This window comes from Pararge aegeria, chromosome 14, assembly GCF_905163445.1.
Source record: "Pararge aegeria chromosome 14, ilParAegt1.1, whole genome shotgun sequence".
Taxonomy (NCBI): Eukaryota; Metazoa; Arthropoda; class Insecta; order Lepidoptera; family Nymphalidae; genus Pararge; species Pararge aegeria.
Window position 1 is genome coordinate 18,126,684 of NC_053193.1, and position 17,401 is coordinate 18,144,084.

General features: G+C 37.5%; 2 protein-coding genes across 2 annotated transcripts; one reads left to right on the forward strand and one right to left on the reverse strand.

Annotated features, from left to right (window-relative positions):
* Positions 1-541: 541 nt before the first annotated feature.
* Positions 542-10,663, reverse strand: LOC120629640. The gene is made up of 9 exons (XM_039898635.1): positions 10,209-10,663; positions 8,487-8,635; positions 7,517-7,665; positions 5,826-5,974; positions 4,454-4,619; positions 3,115-3,378; positions 1,871-2,844; positions 1,194-1,330; positions 542-600 (listed from the first exon to the last, which is right to left on the reverse strand). Exons 1-8 carry the CDS (start codon positions 10,514-10,516, stop codon positions 1,195-1,197), a joined length of 2,295 nt encoding a protein of 764 aa, XP_039754569.1. The 5' UTR covers positions 10,517-10,663; the 3' UTR covers positions 542-600; position 1,194.
* Positions 10,664-12,198: 1,535 nt separating this feature from the next.
* LOC120629128 (beta-1,4-N-acetylgalactosaminyltransferase bre-4-like) lies at positions 12,199-17,389 on the forward strand. Its single transcript, XM_039897920.1, has 4 exons — positions 12,199-12,485; positions 13,137-13,631; positions 13,983-14,339; positions 15,306-17,389. Exons 2-4 carry the CDS (start codon positions 13,201-13,203, stop codon positions 15,490-15,492), a joined length of 975 nt encoding a protein of 324 aa, XP_039753854.1. The 5' UTR covers positions 12,199-12,485; positions 13,137-13,200; the 3' UTR covers positions 15,493-17,389.
* Positions 17,390-17,401: the final 12 nt, after the last annotated feature.

Here is a 17,401-nt window from a genome sequence, read left to right on the forward strand (position 1 = left end):
ACCAGAGAAGTGCGTGTGTGTCCCAGGAATATATTGGTGGGTATATCAAGTATTGTTATATTATTAACTCTTTTGGGTTTGAGTTACAACAACATAAACTAGCTTATGCCAGCGATATCCTCCGCGTGGATACATTTCCCCGGCAAACCAGAAAAAAAATACCACGTTCAACTCCATGATTTCATAACATGTAAAACGATCTATGTAAAACAAAGTAGTGTGTGTGCGGGAAGTTAACCAGAACTTCGGTTGTCCCAAAACAAGAATCCAGCCAACAAATCCACTTTCGTATTTCAGTTTGATTACAAATTCATTGTATTTATTTAAACTAATCAAGAATCTATAATCATATTCGATGCCATTTAAATATTGAGTTTGCATATACCTCCGTCTCCTAGGTAATCCTTTTGGATAAACCTATTTTCTTTTTGTTAAAGAATTGGCAAGGTAAATCCGTAAAGGACAGAAAGACTTAAATCCATTAATGTTATAATTTATTAGTATCTAAATAAATGTATTTTTTTACATAATATACAATAATATTCAGTTGCAGCTAATTGACAAATTATTTCATCTGAAGATTAGCAGACTCACTCGAACCTAGAAAATAAGACAAAATATATGAGTAGAGAGATTAAATTACCCCGAAATTTAATCGGTTTGTAAAGTGGAAGAATTTTATTTTGTCACAAAATTTCATTTGCCTGCTCGATTGACTTAGATTGACCATCTAAGTTTTAACATGTTGTTCTCGACATATCATAATATTTCAAACAACCATCTATTTCTTCTTTGGTATTCTTCCACTCATTTGTCCTCCCCCATAACTTTCTTGTATCTCGATATTGTTTCTTATATAACAGTATCGCATGCACGTATCTAAAGCGGTGATAGCTTAGTCGGCAAGGCTTCTGCTAGCCCAGTTACATCCCCAGCAAGCACCTATAACTTCTCGGAGGATGTGAGTTTTTAATTTAAGCAACAAAACAGCATTTGCTTTTACGGTAAAGGAAAACACTGTGAGGAAACGTGAAGGCATTAGAGTTCTCAATAATATTCTCAAGGTTAAGGCTAGGCTTATGATGCATATATAATGCCACCTTAAATCTCCTCATCAGTTCTGCCAACAACGTTACTCTAAAAAGTTCCGTTTTTAAGATTAATAACAGCCTGAAATAAATTATTTCATCTACCTTATAAAATATGATTTGAATCAGAGCGTCTCCGTGCACATATACCGAAATATCCCAAAAGGATTGACCCCTGAGGCAACCCAGTCCGGACACTGACTGACGTCACTCGAGCCCCAGGCATATCCATTTGATAATATCTGAAATACAATACAATTAATATTCAACTTAATTATTTTCAGGGACTTGAGGATCTCACACGTATTCAGAAGCTGCAGCATTCCAGAAGATCCCTATCACAGACAATTCAATTTAAAGGTATATCCGTAAGTTGTATGGCTTTTTCGATTTCTTAACTCTCTTGCTGTAGTCTCGTAGTTATATTGCAGATGTACTGGCGATGTGATTGGTGAAACATACACTGTGTCTGACAACCTGTATGGCTAGCATAGTAAGAAGACAACCATTATACCCCCTGATTATATATATTCCCTGACAAGGGATACAATTAACATATCCGCCTGCCAAAGAACGGAAACAGGGAATAGAAGAAGTTTATTACTACACGTATATTATTTGGATATTAGTTCCAACCGTGCACCAATGATCGAAGAGTTGATAAAGCTTTGCGAAAAGATAAAATTGTATCCTCTCTCCAGAGAGACACATGTCTCCTGTCTAATTTGTCACCAGAATCATACCTCAAATACAAAAATGCTAACTAAGTACTAAGTACTAACCTGACTTTCCACCCGTATGCGTTAGCGACTGACACATAGAAGTCGGGTTCGTTCAGCACCATGTACCTCTGCAATTCTCTGAAGTCCGGGTCGCGCGGGTCGCTGGTGGGGTACAAATTCATGATTTCCGCCGCCGTGGCCTCCTGCCTTTCCCGCGGTATGTCTCGACCTATGAGCACTACTTTTCGGTAGCCTTCTCCACTGTCTTGTATCTGAAGTTTGACGTTTAAGAACTGATTCTCATGTCCCACCATTCTCTTGGTGACCACACAAGCTATTAAACTTTCCTCGCAGTGAAAATCACAGTGGAAAAGCCTTGATAGCCGATGTTCGGTGCACACTTCATCGGAAGGGTTGATTTTCAGACACGAGCCACCGAGGAAACTGTCCTCAAAGAAAGGTTCCAAACATTCCATTTCCCTAGACACATAGGCCAATGCGTAACGCGTTCTTCCCGTTTTCTCCCCCAAACGAAGGTGAACCGACATTTGTACCATGGAATGCTTGGATTTTTCCTGAGATTCCATCACATTGGTTCCCTCGTCTTTATTGTTTGTTTCATGTTTCTCTTCTTCGTCTAAAGATATCTTCCTTTTCCGACTTTCAATCTGTTTTGTTTTTGTAGCCTTTATTCTGAATAGGTTGCGAAGGGCATCCATAAATTTCGTCTTTTTTGTGGACGTTTTACTTTCGCTGCTCGTGATTTCAACCGTTTCTTCATGTGTGGCGATTGTTAGGCTGCCTGTGTTAACTGTGATTGATACTTCACTGGTGTTCCCCTCGATGAAGTCTACATTGCTCTCTCTAACAGAGCGTCGACATCGTAGGATTCCAGCTTTATTTTTGAACAAGCCGAGTCGTGATAGACCCATGATGTTTTCCTGCGTGGACAGGAGGTATCCGTGCGGTCCGAGCGCGGAGTTTGGCTGGTATTGCATGTGCCGCAAATTGTACCACGGCACTGGTCCTATGACCTGCAACATTATTTAAACTTACGAATGAAGTAAACATTTTACTAATAGATTTTATTTAAGCGGCTATCTTTGTTGTGGGCTTCCTCTTAGACCAGGGTGCGTAGGGAACCCTCGTAGCTTTAGTTCTTTGTTTACAACTCTAGTTATCACCATCATCTCACTACCATTAACCACGTAGGTACAAATTATTGTATGTACTGTACACAACAAAATAAAGATCTAAAGGCCTATTTGAGTAAAGCAATATTTGACTTTGCCTCGATGTTTTACCTCGCCAAACAAGCGTCTTTTCTTGCCCTGTCCCCTGCAGAAGGCGGTTTGGAAAGGCAGCCTTGCGGGCAGCTTGGTGAACAGATAGGGCCACACGCTGCACCAGAATGCCCTGTCTCTGAGTAGGAACTTCTCGTTGCTGTCCAGGTCCTGCGAGTTGACGACGGAGTTGATATCGTCAACGTCCTCCGACAAGGCTTCGTGGGTCCAGGCCGGCGCGAACACGGCCAATGAGCAGCCGTATTTGTAGGCCACCCTTATTGCCTGTGAATAAGTACTAGTTTAAAGTGACTAATGCCCGTTTTAAACCTAGAAAACGCTTCATTCGGAAGCCTAATGATTTGAGTGATACAACGGAGAAGAGAGAAAAAACGTTTTCACCAACACTTGGATAATGACTAACAACCCTAGGCGCCCTCTAAAGTTACGACAACGATTCGACAATCGTAAAGCTTACTTTGGTAGGCCACTGTTAGATATTTTTATTGGGGGAATTTGAAATATAAAATATATTTCAAAGATTGTAAGCTGTTTTTGTATTTTTACTATGCGATTATGAGCTGTGAACTTAACATATCCTGGTTGAATAATTAATGTTGAAACATATCTGTAACAAAGACTTTAATTCCCCACCGAAAACTAGATGGCAGTACTGGTGAATTAGCACGCGAAAACGAGATTCGTTTGCGATTCTTGAAAAGCGGCATACTGATTATTACTAATAAGGTTTTCTGTTCCTTTCTATTTGAGCAAATTCGAGTAGCACATTGCTTTCTGGCTGAGACAGCACCGACAGCGTTCGCAACCATAATAAATCATTACGCGGCAATAAATCGCCTTCCGCGGCGTTGGAGCCGGGACTCTAAAAGCGACTGAATCTCATTCATACCGTTTACTATTGTAATTGCTAAAAACTTGCTAATGAAAATAATAAGCACGAATGCCATATATTCTTTCGCACTTTACTACAACCCTCCTTGAGGACTCTACTTAAAATAATAGAGCTGAGAATGCGCGCGAGAATATTTGTTTCTGAACGTTACGTTATTGTGGACACCGACGATCAATTTCAAAACGCCTCGTCCAATTTAAAAATATAATGCCATTTGACTCTTCTGTCCCTGTGCTGCCGATGTGTCGTGGCCGTCCACGGTAGTTATAATTACTATTATAACTCTTTAATTGTCATCAAGAATATACATAAGAATAAGAAAGAAACATGAAAAAGGAAGAAGAATACAAAAGGCGACCTTATCGCTTAATCATAAAAATAGCGATCTCTGCCAGGCAACCTTAGAATTAGGAAAGAAAGAGGAAATCGGTCGGTCATGCCAAATACTTGTTGCGTGTTGAACTGTCCGCCGCCATGGAAGTTCCGCCCCCACACGTCGATGCCGACGTACAGGTCCGAGAGCCGCTCGCCCGCAAGCGCCGCGCTGCCCGCCACGTCGGCCTCCGACCACGAGTAGTTGCTGAACAAGCCGTCCACCTCGTCGAAGAAGGCTCTGAACAGGAAACGCCATTTCAAACACTTTATTACAGCGCAATTGCCACGAATGAGGCCCATGACTTTTCATTATTTACAAACTTTTATATACATAAATGAATAAACGATTGTACATCACAGTAAAAAATTATAAAAAAGTAAATTACACAACTTAGATGGAGTGTTCAGTTTGTGGCCTCGTCCACGTAGCATTGTTATTCAGTGATTGACCTCGTGACAACACTGCTAACACTCTAAAACAACTCCTATATTTTTTTTAAGAACTTTATTGGCAAATCACTCAGGCCGCAATTGACGGAAGGATGAGTGTTTAAATCCTGCCGAATCTGAATTTTTTATATGCATTTTAATTATATCGATGGCCAATTGGCGCAGTGGGCAGTACCTTGCTTTCTGAGTCAAAGGCCGTGGGTTCGATTACCACAACCGAAAAATGTTTATATGATGAATATGACTGTTTTTCAGCACCTATTTGTGTATTTATCTGTATAATATATGTATTTATTTATAAATTATTATAATATAATATAATATTATAATATACAAGCTACGCTTACTTTCGGGCTAGATGGCGATGTGTGTATTGTCGTAATATAAAAAGAAATCTACGAGTTCCTGAAACAGACCAAACCAGTCAACCAGTAGAATCCGAATGCTTTAATTATTGTGAAACTCACCTATTTCAAAGAGGTACTAATAGTACTTAAATTGGCCCGTAAAGCTAACATTAAGAGCTAGTATATAAAACGACCGAGAATATACTGATGACTTACCTAAACAATTATTTATCATGTGTCGCCTGACCCTGGGCCTTAAAGTACTAGAGTAGATTGCCTCATGTGGTAACAGAAGCTCTGACAATAAAACGATTCCGTCATGTTTTGTTCGCGTGAAGAGGCTTAAGACGCGAATCCGCTCCGGCGTAGACGGCTGGGAAGGAGACGGCGGCAATTTTCCGCTCGCCAGCTTCACTTGGTAGGCGGCTGTCACTACACAAGCCTCTGTGCGTTCTGAGGGGGGGTTCAAGCTGTCCTGATCCCCTCCTCGTTAGCGCGGGAGCCCCAGCAATCGGTTGGGGTGGTTGGTAGACGCCCGGGAGGTATACAACGGGTTCCCGGGCGTCTAACAATGCCAACAACAGGGACACGGCGTGGTGGCCAAAGGCCTGCCCAAGGGTTTGAGGTAGCAAATGGTAGCAACCAACTTGTTCTTCTCGTTGAGCCCGTTCTGCCAGTTGAGGTGGCCGTCGACGGTGACGCTGTCGTACCAGATGAGCTCGGGCTCGTCCAGCTCCCGGTGCAGCGCCGCGTGCAGCTGCCGCACGAGCTGCAAGAGCTGCTGGGGCTCGGCTACCTGGCGGGGCGGCGGGAAAGCGGCGTTACGTGTGGGGCTCACTTATACTAATCTTCTTCTTCTTTTGCTTTATGGCTTTTCGTAGTGCCAAATCAGCACAATGTACTTTGCCAGTGACATTTAGCTATTTATACGTATGTAATGCCTAGTTGTAGCTAAGGCTTGTATAAGAGTAGTCCTCTTGTCAAATAATTCGGGGAAATTAAAACTAAGGAGTAACATTGGCGGATAATTGGAAGTAATATCCACATAAAATAGTGTAGTAATAAACGGGGGTAAACATCTCCTATTCCTTTTTGTCGTGCTTTGTTAGGTGGACAGGTTAATTTTATCCCTTGACAGGGGATATCGAGGGATATAAGGTTTATCTCCTGCTATGCCAGCCGTGCTGCTGAGTATAGGCATTGTTTACTATCACATGTTAATGATAATAACCGGAGCCGATGTTCTCTGAGGCGAAGGACTGGACATCACAATACATAATAATAGAATCTCAGATACAAATCCCTTAACTGTAAAAAGAACAGGTTTAAAAAGCTACATAACTATTAGTTTCGTGATTTCCCGCCAATTGCTTACTTTCTCCTGAACACAGACATTGTACGTTCATAATAAATAGAACACGCGTCAAGTGAGGATGAACGCACTGTACCTACGTTATATTTTCTTGTCGTTGCTGTCATATGTGGATATTTAAAACAACAACTAAATGAATATTTACAAGACATGTAAAAATCAATTTTTAAACTACTTAGAAAAAAAAGAAAATTATAATACTTATGTAACAAACTACGTAGCGTTTATTTACTCTTTGCATCAAAAACAAATTATCCTCACCTAAAAGGTAGGCCTTATGATCAACAACGCTATAATCCAGAGCCAGAAAGTCAATTATAACTGTATAATTTTACGTACGTTGTATGTAGGTTCTTAGTTAAACTTTAAAATAAGTTTATACATAGATAGCATTGTACCTGTACCCTGTAATTCGTAAACTACATTTCGCTCAGCAATAACCTATAAAAATGGGCGATATTCCACTGCGGAGACTCAACAAGTAAATAAATACTTAGAATGCCTTTTATTGGTTTGGGATCCTTCTTTGACCGCTCTAGTACCCTTCTGCCGTGGAGTTGAAGATTACAATTATTTTATCACTAACACCTCACAGTAATCACTATTTTAAATCCTGCTGCAGCTATTAACAAGTCTCAAAAATATAAAGTTCACAAAAACCTATAAATATCAGAAGTGGGATAAATTGAAACAAAAAAGCTGACGGCTTATCCCCCTACTGATAGCAGTCCGAAAGGCCGTGCAACTCAGTCTCTTTCGTAATAACTTTACTGAAACACTAGATGTTGCTTCGTCCGCAGTCTTTGCAAATCCCATGAAAACCGTTTGTTTTCCTGGGATTTCAATCCTATGTTACTCTCCGTTCTTGCAACTAGCTCTATGCCAAAAATCAAGTTGATTGATGACTTAGTCGGTCAGAAAAACAAACGAAGACACTTTTGCATTTATAATATTATTTAAAAGTACCTTATTTTCGATGTTCAGTAGCCAGCCGTCGAACTTCAGCGTCTTGGCAATGGCCACGAGTGCGCTGACGAAGTTCTGGCTTTCCAGCTCCGAAGCCAAGATGCGGTCCCACAGCGCCGCGCCCGTGGCCCACTCCGTTATCACAGTGCCTGGCGACCACTTCGACTATAGTGGAAAAATAGCTATGCCCGCATGCATCATACAAATTTAACGCGACCTTAATATCAAATAATTGTAAAAAGAAAAAATAGCCTATATCAATCCACTGGTGGATTAAACGCGCTGATGTCCGCATTATATTTCCTTCCACATCCGCGGGAATCCTTCAGGATCCGCCGTCACACAAACGGCCTTGCCGACACCTCCCGGAAGTTCTATAACCCATGATGCAACCAAAAATAAACCAACCTTGTGTCGTTGCTCGATAATAAGTACTGCCCGGTACGAAACAAAGATAATACACTCCTAGTATCGTAATGTACAATCGTCACCTGTCATTAAAACCTATATTTATGACATACGAAAGCGCATTATACGTTGCTTATACCGCCATTTATTTATTATTATTAATTGGAACGGCCAGAAGCTAATTTCACTAATTAAATTGGATAAAAATAAACAACAGAACAAGACGAGGATAAAAAATCTCAGGAATTAACCAATATTAAAAAGAAAAACAGCACAAGCATTACTGTGTGCCGGTCTGAAGGGCGTTGTGGCCAGTGTAGTTATAGGCACATGAGGTTTAACAGCTACACTTCAGGTTAACGAACACAGAGCGGGACGTTGCAGTAAGTGATACCCTGCAGGGTGTTGCTCCGTTTACAGGCGATTATTATTTAATTACCATTAGATATGAAAAAGCTGCAAATCCATAAAATATTTTAAATTAATGCGAGAAAAGGGGACTGTAATTTAACAACAGTCATTTTAGGTATTAGGAAGATATAAAATACAAAAACATCGATACCAAGAACTTTTACGCCATGCGCATGCCCAACATTAATCCAGCCCAGCGGTGGGATGGTGATGAAGTGGTGGCTGAAGTAGCAGAAGATGTCGATGCCCGCCCAGTTGTAGAACGTGTATGCTGAGTAGTTGCCTGTGCCGTCAACATAACTGGAAAAAAAGTCTTACATAAAACTTCTATACAGCGTGTAACCGAATTACGAAATAATGTTGAAGAATGCATAAGTATACTCGTATTTCATAAGGAGTCTTCCTGTAAAAATATTAAATTAAAAGAGCATACTTATAATTCCTTACAAACTAATTCAAAACATTCGAAGTGTTTTGCTGTTAACAACCCTGTTGAAGATAAAAGACCGTCACGCGCATAGTACCTACGCTACGCGCGCTTATCAAATAAAGTTACAGGAGTCACATGATTTATGACGTAAGGGCTGTATCTGATTTCTTTCAGTATAAACTATGCAAGTGATTTACTCAAAAACTATTAGGTTTTCGGTTTCACAAATAAGACTCAGAGACAGTACATAATGTACCTCTAAATCCTGTAAATTGTTATTTCTGTTTTCGTTTCCACGGTGTACCTGTTTTGATGTATTTTGATGCCTTTCTATCATATAGTAGGTATTTACACTATGCCTCTCCAGTTACTTACTCACTCACCATACACTCTACCTACATTCATTTCATTCATCCATATCATTGTCATCATCATCATCATGTCAACCAAGGGACGTCCACTCCTGGACGTAGGTCTTTTTTAGGTATTTTCAAATACCACGGGTTGTGCCGCTTGGTTCCAGCGGATCCCTTGACGGCATCCGTCCACCTCGTCAGGGTCTATCAAAGCTGCGTTTACAGGTGCGAGGTCGCCATTCCAGTACCTTCCAATCGGTTCTCCGAATTTTGTGCCCATTGACACTTTAGCTTCGCGACTAGTTGAGCTATAACGGTAACTTCGGTACTGCTACGGATCTCCTCATTTGATCACGAAGAGTTACTCAAAGCATAGTTCTCTCTATCAACTTAGAGCAGCTGATTATGAGACTCATAGTAAGAGACAACGTTTCACTGGCTGGATGGTTGGATGTTTGTTACTCTTTTACGCAAAAACTACAAAAATTTGGAATGGAGATAGATTATACCCTGGATTAACACATAGGCTGCTTTTTATCCCGGGAAAATGTACAATGTTAATGTAGTCCACCAATCCGCACTCGGCCAGAGTGGTGGACTACGGACTTTACCCCTTCTCATTGTGGGAGGAGACCCGTGCACTGTAGTGGGCCAATAATGGGTTGATGTGATGATGATGATGTTGAACACTCTGTCCACAATTCACTCCACACAATTTTGGACACCAAGGCCCAAGGTGGAACCCAAATGCTGCTGCTAAATTACCAAGCTGCTACAAATCGGGCTGGCGGCTTAAAATTACATTCTGCAACCATTAAGCGTATAATAATGGCAATAATTTAACGTTCACCAATTATTATTCTTCAGCGATTTCATTGCGAAGAATAGCCCGAAGCTACAAACAGACATAAAGAAGATTCACGTTTTGGAGTAACAATTCGAAGTCTCTGACAAATTACGATTACATACAAACATACAAAACTCATATAATTCGTAGCATTATAGAAACCAAAATGCTGGAACCCAGAGTAGATAAAAAGAAACCAGCGCAGAAAAATAAAATTGAAAATCAAAAACAATAACTCACCTATCGTCATGATATCCGTTCGCCATGTCATGACAAACCAGTGTTTTTGGCAACTTTTTCCGATCATGGCGCTCGATGTCTTCCGCTTCCGGCTCATAGTGACAAAATGTTTGCGGGGTTTCGAGTAAATTTTCACCAAAAAACTTGTTGACATCACAATTCCTGATTGCATTTTGGCTGTGAGGTGTTATTTTTTTACATAATGACCTCCAAACGGGTGGATCTTGTAAAAAAGATGCCACCTCCTCCAAAGTATCTAGCGGCTTGCAGGTTAATTCTGCTTGTATCCAAATTTTCTTTTCGGACATATTTCCAACTTATTAAAAAAATATTAATTAATTATTAATAAAAACGCGCGTTTCTTACATGCTATTCAAAAAAGTACCTAAATTCAGCTTAATGTTTATTTTTCTATTCACGACAATAAATGGCACGTGACATTGTCAAGTGTCAGCATTCGCGGGCTATTCAAATTTCAAATCATAGAGAACTAGGTATTGAAATACACGATAACTTGATTCTATTAATTTTATTGTTGGCAAATAAATTGTGCCTGTACAATCTTAAACAAAAATTATTAATACTGCTATGATAAAACATAATATCGAAGCTTTTATAGTCCATTGTTTACAAAGTTTATCTTTATTTCAATATAAAACTAGCTCTCCCGCTCTGGTTTAACAATAATTATAATTAACTGATAAGACCTCGTTCTAATAAAGTTTTGCAATCAATATGCTTACCTACGGTATCTTTGTGCTGATATTGAACCATGAACATTAAAAAATTCATAAATGTGTATATTTTTATAGGATTTTTAAACATTATTTTACTTATTTAAAATAACTTATTAAACAGACTCATGGTTCAGTTTTGGTGTCATAAAGTAAATATTGTTTTTGTATCGGATGATCATGGTCCTAAGGCTGCGCACGTACAGTCAATAATATTATTGGCGGTGTGTAAGCATTAAATAGGTACTGACAATATTTTTTACCAATACCTACTTCAACACTTCAATACATCCCGCATACAGGCAATATTATTAATAATACGCAGAATATTTTCAATAATATCGACGTGTGTGTGGGAGCCTAAGGTCTTAATCGCAAGCTCAGCAATTAGGTAACATATATAATCCTTGCATGATCACTAATCTTACTTGTAGTAGATTGCGGCTTCAGCTACAGCGACGCAACCTCGAAATCTCGAACGAAGAACTTAAAAATCATTCATTCACAGATTCACGTGAATGTGGAGTGGAGTGATCACGATTGTGGGCTTAATTTAAAAATCACTAGATCAATAAAATTACAAAATTATAAAAAAGTACTTTCACTGAACTTTTTTTCTTAACTTGTATTAAAAGTCTCACAAATCACTTTTTTATAATTATATCATGAGGCAATGTAACAAATTTTATCCAATATTACAATCAATTATCACCATTGTAAATGGAATTATACACTTTAGAACAACTTTGTTTGTTCTAGTTTTGATAATAGTGTCAGGATGTGGCCTACATAACATTCTTTTAAATGTCTGATAAGGATTTCTATTATATACATTTTATTCCCACAATCTATTTCTGTCGGAGTACCTATGCCATCTTACAAAACCTTGAAAAATTACCATCATCATCAGCATAATAACATTCCACTGCTGGGCACAGTCCGCCACTCCACCTCCTCATTATGGAAGAGAGGATTATATGTAGAGCTTAGACCATAGCTTAGACGCATCACCCATCACGCTGCTCCTTTGCGGGTTAGTAGCATTATTTTATCTAATCTTTAGTCATATATACTGGATTTTGATCCTGTGTTTTTATTTCAGTTATCTAGGGTCTATATTACCGACTGTGTAATTGTTTTGTTATTTATTTACTAGGCTTAAAAAAGTTAGACACCGGAGCTGAAAGCAAAGTTACTTAAAAGTTAAAATTACTGTTCTGTCAAGAGTCTTCACTCATCTGTGATCTGTGGTTTTGACAAGGTTTTGATTGGATCTAGATTTGATCCATTTTTGACGTCTCTGATTAATTCAAATATTTTTGATTTCACAAGTATATTTCTCAGACTTTGAATTCATCGAAAGACGAATGTTATTTGAATTGAATTCTTTTAATTTAAATCTCATCTAATTATGCTGTACTATCAGTATCTCATGGCTTCATATCATTAATTTAAATTTTTTGTTTGTGTCGCATGTATTATTTAAGCTACCTCCAATTATTAGCAACCGATTAGTATAGATATTGTCGGTCGCTGCATGTAGGTAAGCACAAAAAAGATAAGCTATGCAATTATGTTTTACAAGTTTATAGCAAACGACACATACCATACATATTTATTATTTCCGGTTATTTACCTATCGTTCTTTATCAATATCTTAGGCACATAAAATAATTATTAATGCTAAAGAGTTTGTTTATAAATTTTATTTACTTACTCACGAACCGTTCTTTCTTAAATTTACCATGTGTATCTTGCACCCTGTGTAATATACACTTAAATAGCTCACTTCTTTTAAGAAAATGAGCAAGTCGTTGTGCAGCTAGAACCCCTGCAATATTAAGATTAGAAGGTTTAAATACAATATAAGTTCCACTTCTGTTAAAAACATCTGATTATCAAACGTGAAATATATTAAAATATCATGTTAAAGTAGCCTAGATTTCTCCTAGTTAAGTCATCTAAATTCCGGTACCAAAATTCTTTCAAAATTATTTGGAAAATTAACTGAGACAAACAGTCTATAATATTAAACATGTGTGTTTGTGCTGTGCTAACTTTCAAATAATTATATGAATTTAAAAAGAATCTGTCTAATCTGTTTCTAAAAAAATATTTAAGCACAAGTGTCTACACTTGTGCTTAAATAATTGACATACTTATACCTAATTTAAATACTTTCTATATTTTTCAGTTAATTCAAACTTTACAAAAATATAATGTGAAATTGATAACATTTATGCAATTAACACATCCAAATGCCTAAATGGTTCCCAGTACAAAGGTTTTTGCAACTGAAGCTTACTGTCTGGATACCACTATGCCTTATTACAATCATACAATTCTTTGCTGCATATGGACATTACAAATATGAGCATTTACCTGAAGAGAGTTTGAACAAATATTTGTACAAACATGTGAACCCTAAATTGGTAATGAAAAAATCTAAACCAGATTGTAAATATGAGGACACACTGCATAGTACAAAATCAGTACATACATGGGATGTGACCAATCAAAAGTTAAACTTTATACCTAAAGGGATAGCCAATGGTAGCTATACTCCTGAAGATTGTAACCCTGCGTTCAGTGTTGCTATACTAGTGACATACAGAAACAGACAGAGCCAGTTGGATGTATTTATTCCATACATGCACAATTTTTTAAGGAAACAAAATATACATTATAAGTAAGTTCTAATTTCATTTCAATTTCATTGTTAAAAAAACCTCTACATTATGACTGAAAGGCCAGTAAGAAACTTAATACCTAAATACTTTTTTAAAATATAATCATTTGGAAGAAAGAAATAAATCTGTGCAGGTGATATGATGAAAAAGTCTGTTGTGTTAAATCAAAACATTAAAAAAGTCTGTATTTCTTCCTAATAATAATGTTGCCAACACCTTGTATGTTACCCTCCGTTGGCCGTGGCTCCGTTGTTACCCTACAAATAAGTAATTTTTTGATCCACTTTTGTATAATTTTTCAAATACCTTTCATTACATTACTACAACTTAATATGTGTGTGCCTTTTTAGAATATATGTAATTGAACAGCAAGATGATAAGCCGTGGAACAAAGGGTTGCTGTACAATATTGGTGCGAAGCAAGCGATTGCAGAAAACTTCCCTTGTCTTATTTTACATGACGTAGACTTGCTACCCTTGGATGAAAACAACCTTTACGCATGTCTGCACCAGCCTAGACATATGAGTGCAAGTATAGACAAGTTTAGATTTGTCTTGATATACGAAACATTAGTGGGAGGTGTCTTGGCTATTACATCAGATCAGTATAAACAGTTGAATGGTTTTTCCAATCGCTTTAAAGGCTGGGGAGGTGAAGATGATGATTTTGCTGGGAGGATGAGTGCAAATCAATTTGTCATTTTGAGGTAAGTTTAATTACATTGTATTTGCTTGTTGTAATAAATAATGAGTAGTGCACCCAATCCTTATGAGTAACTAGGGACTACATAGACACATGAAGTGAAGTGTAATGAAGCCCTGGGCTCCAGTTACATGTATGCCCAAACGGGTGGGTAGAAACACCATTGCATATCATCTGTTACTATGCTAATGTGCGTAAAGCTCATCAAAGGAAACTCTGTCAAGAATTATATTAGCTTATTAAATGGCCTCTATTATTTTAAAACTCAAGACACTCATTAATGTATCACTTTTTAACAAATTGTTCCATTGTAATAAATGATGTATTGTTATATTCATCTTACTGTAGAAGTGTTTGAAGTGTAGAGATGGGAAATATATGCAATTTTTTTGACCGCAATCTCACCTGTGGTAAGTGATGATGCAGGCAAGAATGGTAACGGGCTAACCTTTTAGGGTTGTAAACTACAGCCAAAGCCTTCCAACTGACCAGAGAAAATTCAAAAACCATGAATTCCCAAATTGCCCCTTCTGTGAATCGTACCTAGCTCTTCACTCACCACTACACTAGTGAGATCGTCGATTGAGTATTCCTACAAAGTAAATCAGTTAATAGCTGATCTTGACGGCCGAGTGGCGCAGTGGGCAGCGACCCTGCTTTCTGAGTCCAAGGCCGTGGGTTCGATTCCCACAACTGGAGAGTGTTTGTGTGATGAACATGAATGTTTTTCAGTGTCTGGGTGTTTATCTGTATATTATAAGTATTTATGTGTATTATATTCATAAAAAAAATATTCATCAGCTATCTCAGTACCCATAACACAAGCTACGCTTACTTTGGGGCTAGATGGTGATGTGTGTATTGTCGTAACTCGTAGTATATTTATTATTTATTATTATTATTATTATTGTTGTCATTAAATTTGAATGAAAAGAATATTTATTAAGTAGAACTGGGTATATTTTTTAAGGTTCCCACAACACATGTCGCGGTACACCATGCTGCTCCACAAGCAAGAAGCCAAGAACACTGCCCGCTACGATATTATGACCCAAAACGAGAAGCACGGCGCAAAGGATGGCCTCAACTCCGTGCATTTCGATTCCATCAGCGTTAAGCCGCAGAGGCTATACACTTTGATAGCGGTGAGGGTGTGATACTGGCAGGTAGCTTAGAGTGGCAAGTCGATTTTACACAATTTGCTCAATTTGTTATAATCTGCATAAACTGAGGTATTACTCTTATATATTTACCAATGATTTGGTCTTCAAGGCTTCAGCATCTTCAAAAACAAAAACCAAAGTTATCAGTATGAGATGACATGAGGCCTACATTATTTCACGGCTACATCTCTCTGTGACATGCAAGATGTTTAAACTTAACTGTAACTCGACATGCTATACTACATAGTGACGTGCACAGGGTACATGGAAAAATTTGGGCAGGCAGTGCTTTTATGAAGTGCGATTAGTTATCATTCACAGAAGTTGATAAGGTAGCAGGTTTATCAGTTTTATATAAAATTAACTCAGCTCATTTCAAATCCATGTGATTTGAATTGAGCTAAGTTAATTTTATTGTACTGAATGTCAATGCTTAGTCAGCTAACACCTAATAGCACAACAAACTAATAATGTAATATACTGATCTTGGGAGGTAAATAATAACCAACAAAGTCAAAGTCAAAAATATCTTTATCATCTTTGTTATCACCATCTCACATTATCATTTAAAATTATTAGAAGAGCAACCTGGTTAAAGCACCCAAGCTTTTTTATCGATTACGTAGCCCTTTACACCATACTTTTCTGTAAGCTTACGTTTAATACAAACTGATCTTTTTAAGAGATATCTCTATTAGCTAAACGTGAGTTGGACATGCACACGAAAGGGTTTTATATTAAAGCCTAATGTGAAACAATGCAATGCTAAAAACACCACGAAAACAAGTTTCTGATTTATTTTCTAATTTATATTTATTTCTCTGTTTAATTGTTCATGAGACAAATGGACAGCGAAGCTAAAAATCCATGCATTATTGAAGTTTGTACGAAACAATAAAGTAAGGGATTCAAGTACTTGATTCTCAATTATGGGGGGACTAGTTTCTTTTTTTGACTAAAAGAAAGAAGTAGGTTTTACTTAACTTTCAATGTTTTCCCAATCTGGGCCCCATTTGTCATCATTCATCATCATTCTCATCATTTATTTCTATTTTCTATACTTACAGAATAGAAAGTCGAAATTTTAATTTTATTTATTTATGAGATAATGATCTAAAGTATCTGGCTGCATATCGGTTTAACCTTAGCTAAATATAAGTGTGCCCAGTCAGTAAACTAAATATTGTATAATACCTAGGCAATAAGCGATGAGAGGCAGTAATAAGTACCGTAATTTAGTTCTTAATAAAAAATCCGCAGTTGAGTCCCGGTAAAGGTTACTTTGGGTTTGGTTATAATGAATTCATTGGCATTTGGTGAGACTTTAGTAGCTAGTTACCACATAACTTAGCGATTGAGTGGGACGACGGGCCTCGTAGCGACTGATTAGGGATTTGGGATTATTTTAAACTGCATTGTCATTACAAAAAAAGCGACTTTCAAAAAAAGTCGTGAATGTAGATTGTGTACGTCCGAATAAGTGATACTTCCTATATGCACGTTTTAGTAGAATGCGCGACACGAAAGTTGGAAAGCGTAATTGTTCAGATATCTTACAATCAAGTATAGCGCTTTGCCAACTTTAGTGACGCGGTTGTAGGCATGTTATTTCTACTGTCAACAATTGCGTTTTGTTATTTAGTATTTTTATTTTACTTTGTTCCTAAATATATTTAATCAAGTGAGAATTTCATAGTTTTTAAAAATGAAATCAATACCAATTTGGCCTTATTTATTGTAACTGGGATACCTACTTATAGGGAAATCAAAAAGATCAATGATAAAGAAAATATTTAAAGTTTTACAGACATTTTTGATTCATGTGTAATACTTTTGTTTTACTTTTAGGTGTATCTAAATTGAAATGAAATAAAAATCTGTGTTTATGTGATTTATTTTTATT

What these genes read in the sequence shown, in the direction of transcription:
- LOC120629640 (XM_039898635.1), bottom strand. Translation starts at nt 10,516, where the DNA reads ATGTCCGAAAAGAAAATTTGGATACAAGCAGAATTAACCTGCAAGCCG. An exon ending in GGGCTCAACGAGAAGAACAA is followed by an intron (nt 4,620 to 5,825) that starts GTTGGTTGCTAC and finishes TTTCCTGTTCAG; the next exon opens with AGCCTTCTTCGACGAGGTGG. An exon ending in AAAGACGCTTGTTTGGCGAG is followed by an intron (nt 2,845 to 3,114) that starts GTAAAACATCGA and finishes ATAATGTTGCAG; the next exon opens with GTCATAGGACCAGTGCCGTG.
- LOC120629128 (XM_039897920.1), top strand. Translation starts at nt 13,201, where the DNA reads ATGCCTAAATGGTTCCCAGTACAAAGGTTTTTGCAACTGAAGCTTACT. An exon ending in AAACAAAATATACATTATAA is followed by an intron (nt 13,632 to 13,982) that starts GTAAGTTCTAAT and finishes GTGCCTTTTTAG; the next exon opens with AATATATGTAATTGAACAGC. An exon ending in AATCAATTTGTCATTTTGAG is followed by an intron (nt 14,340 to 15,305) that starts GTAAGTTTAATT and finishes ATATTTTTTAAG; the next exon opens with GTTCCCACAACACATGTCGC.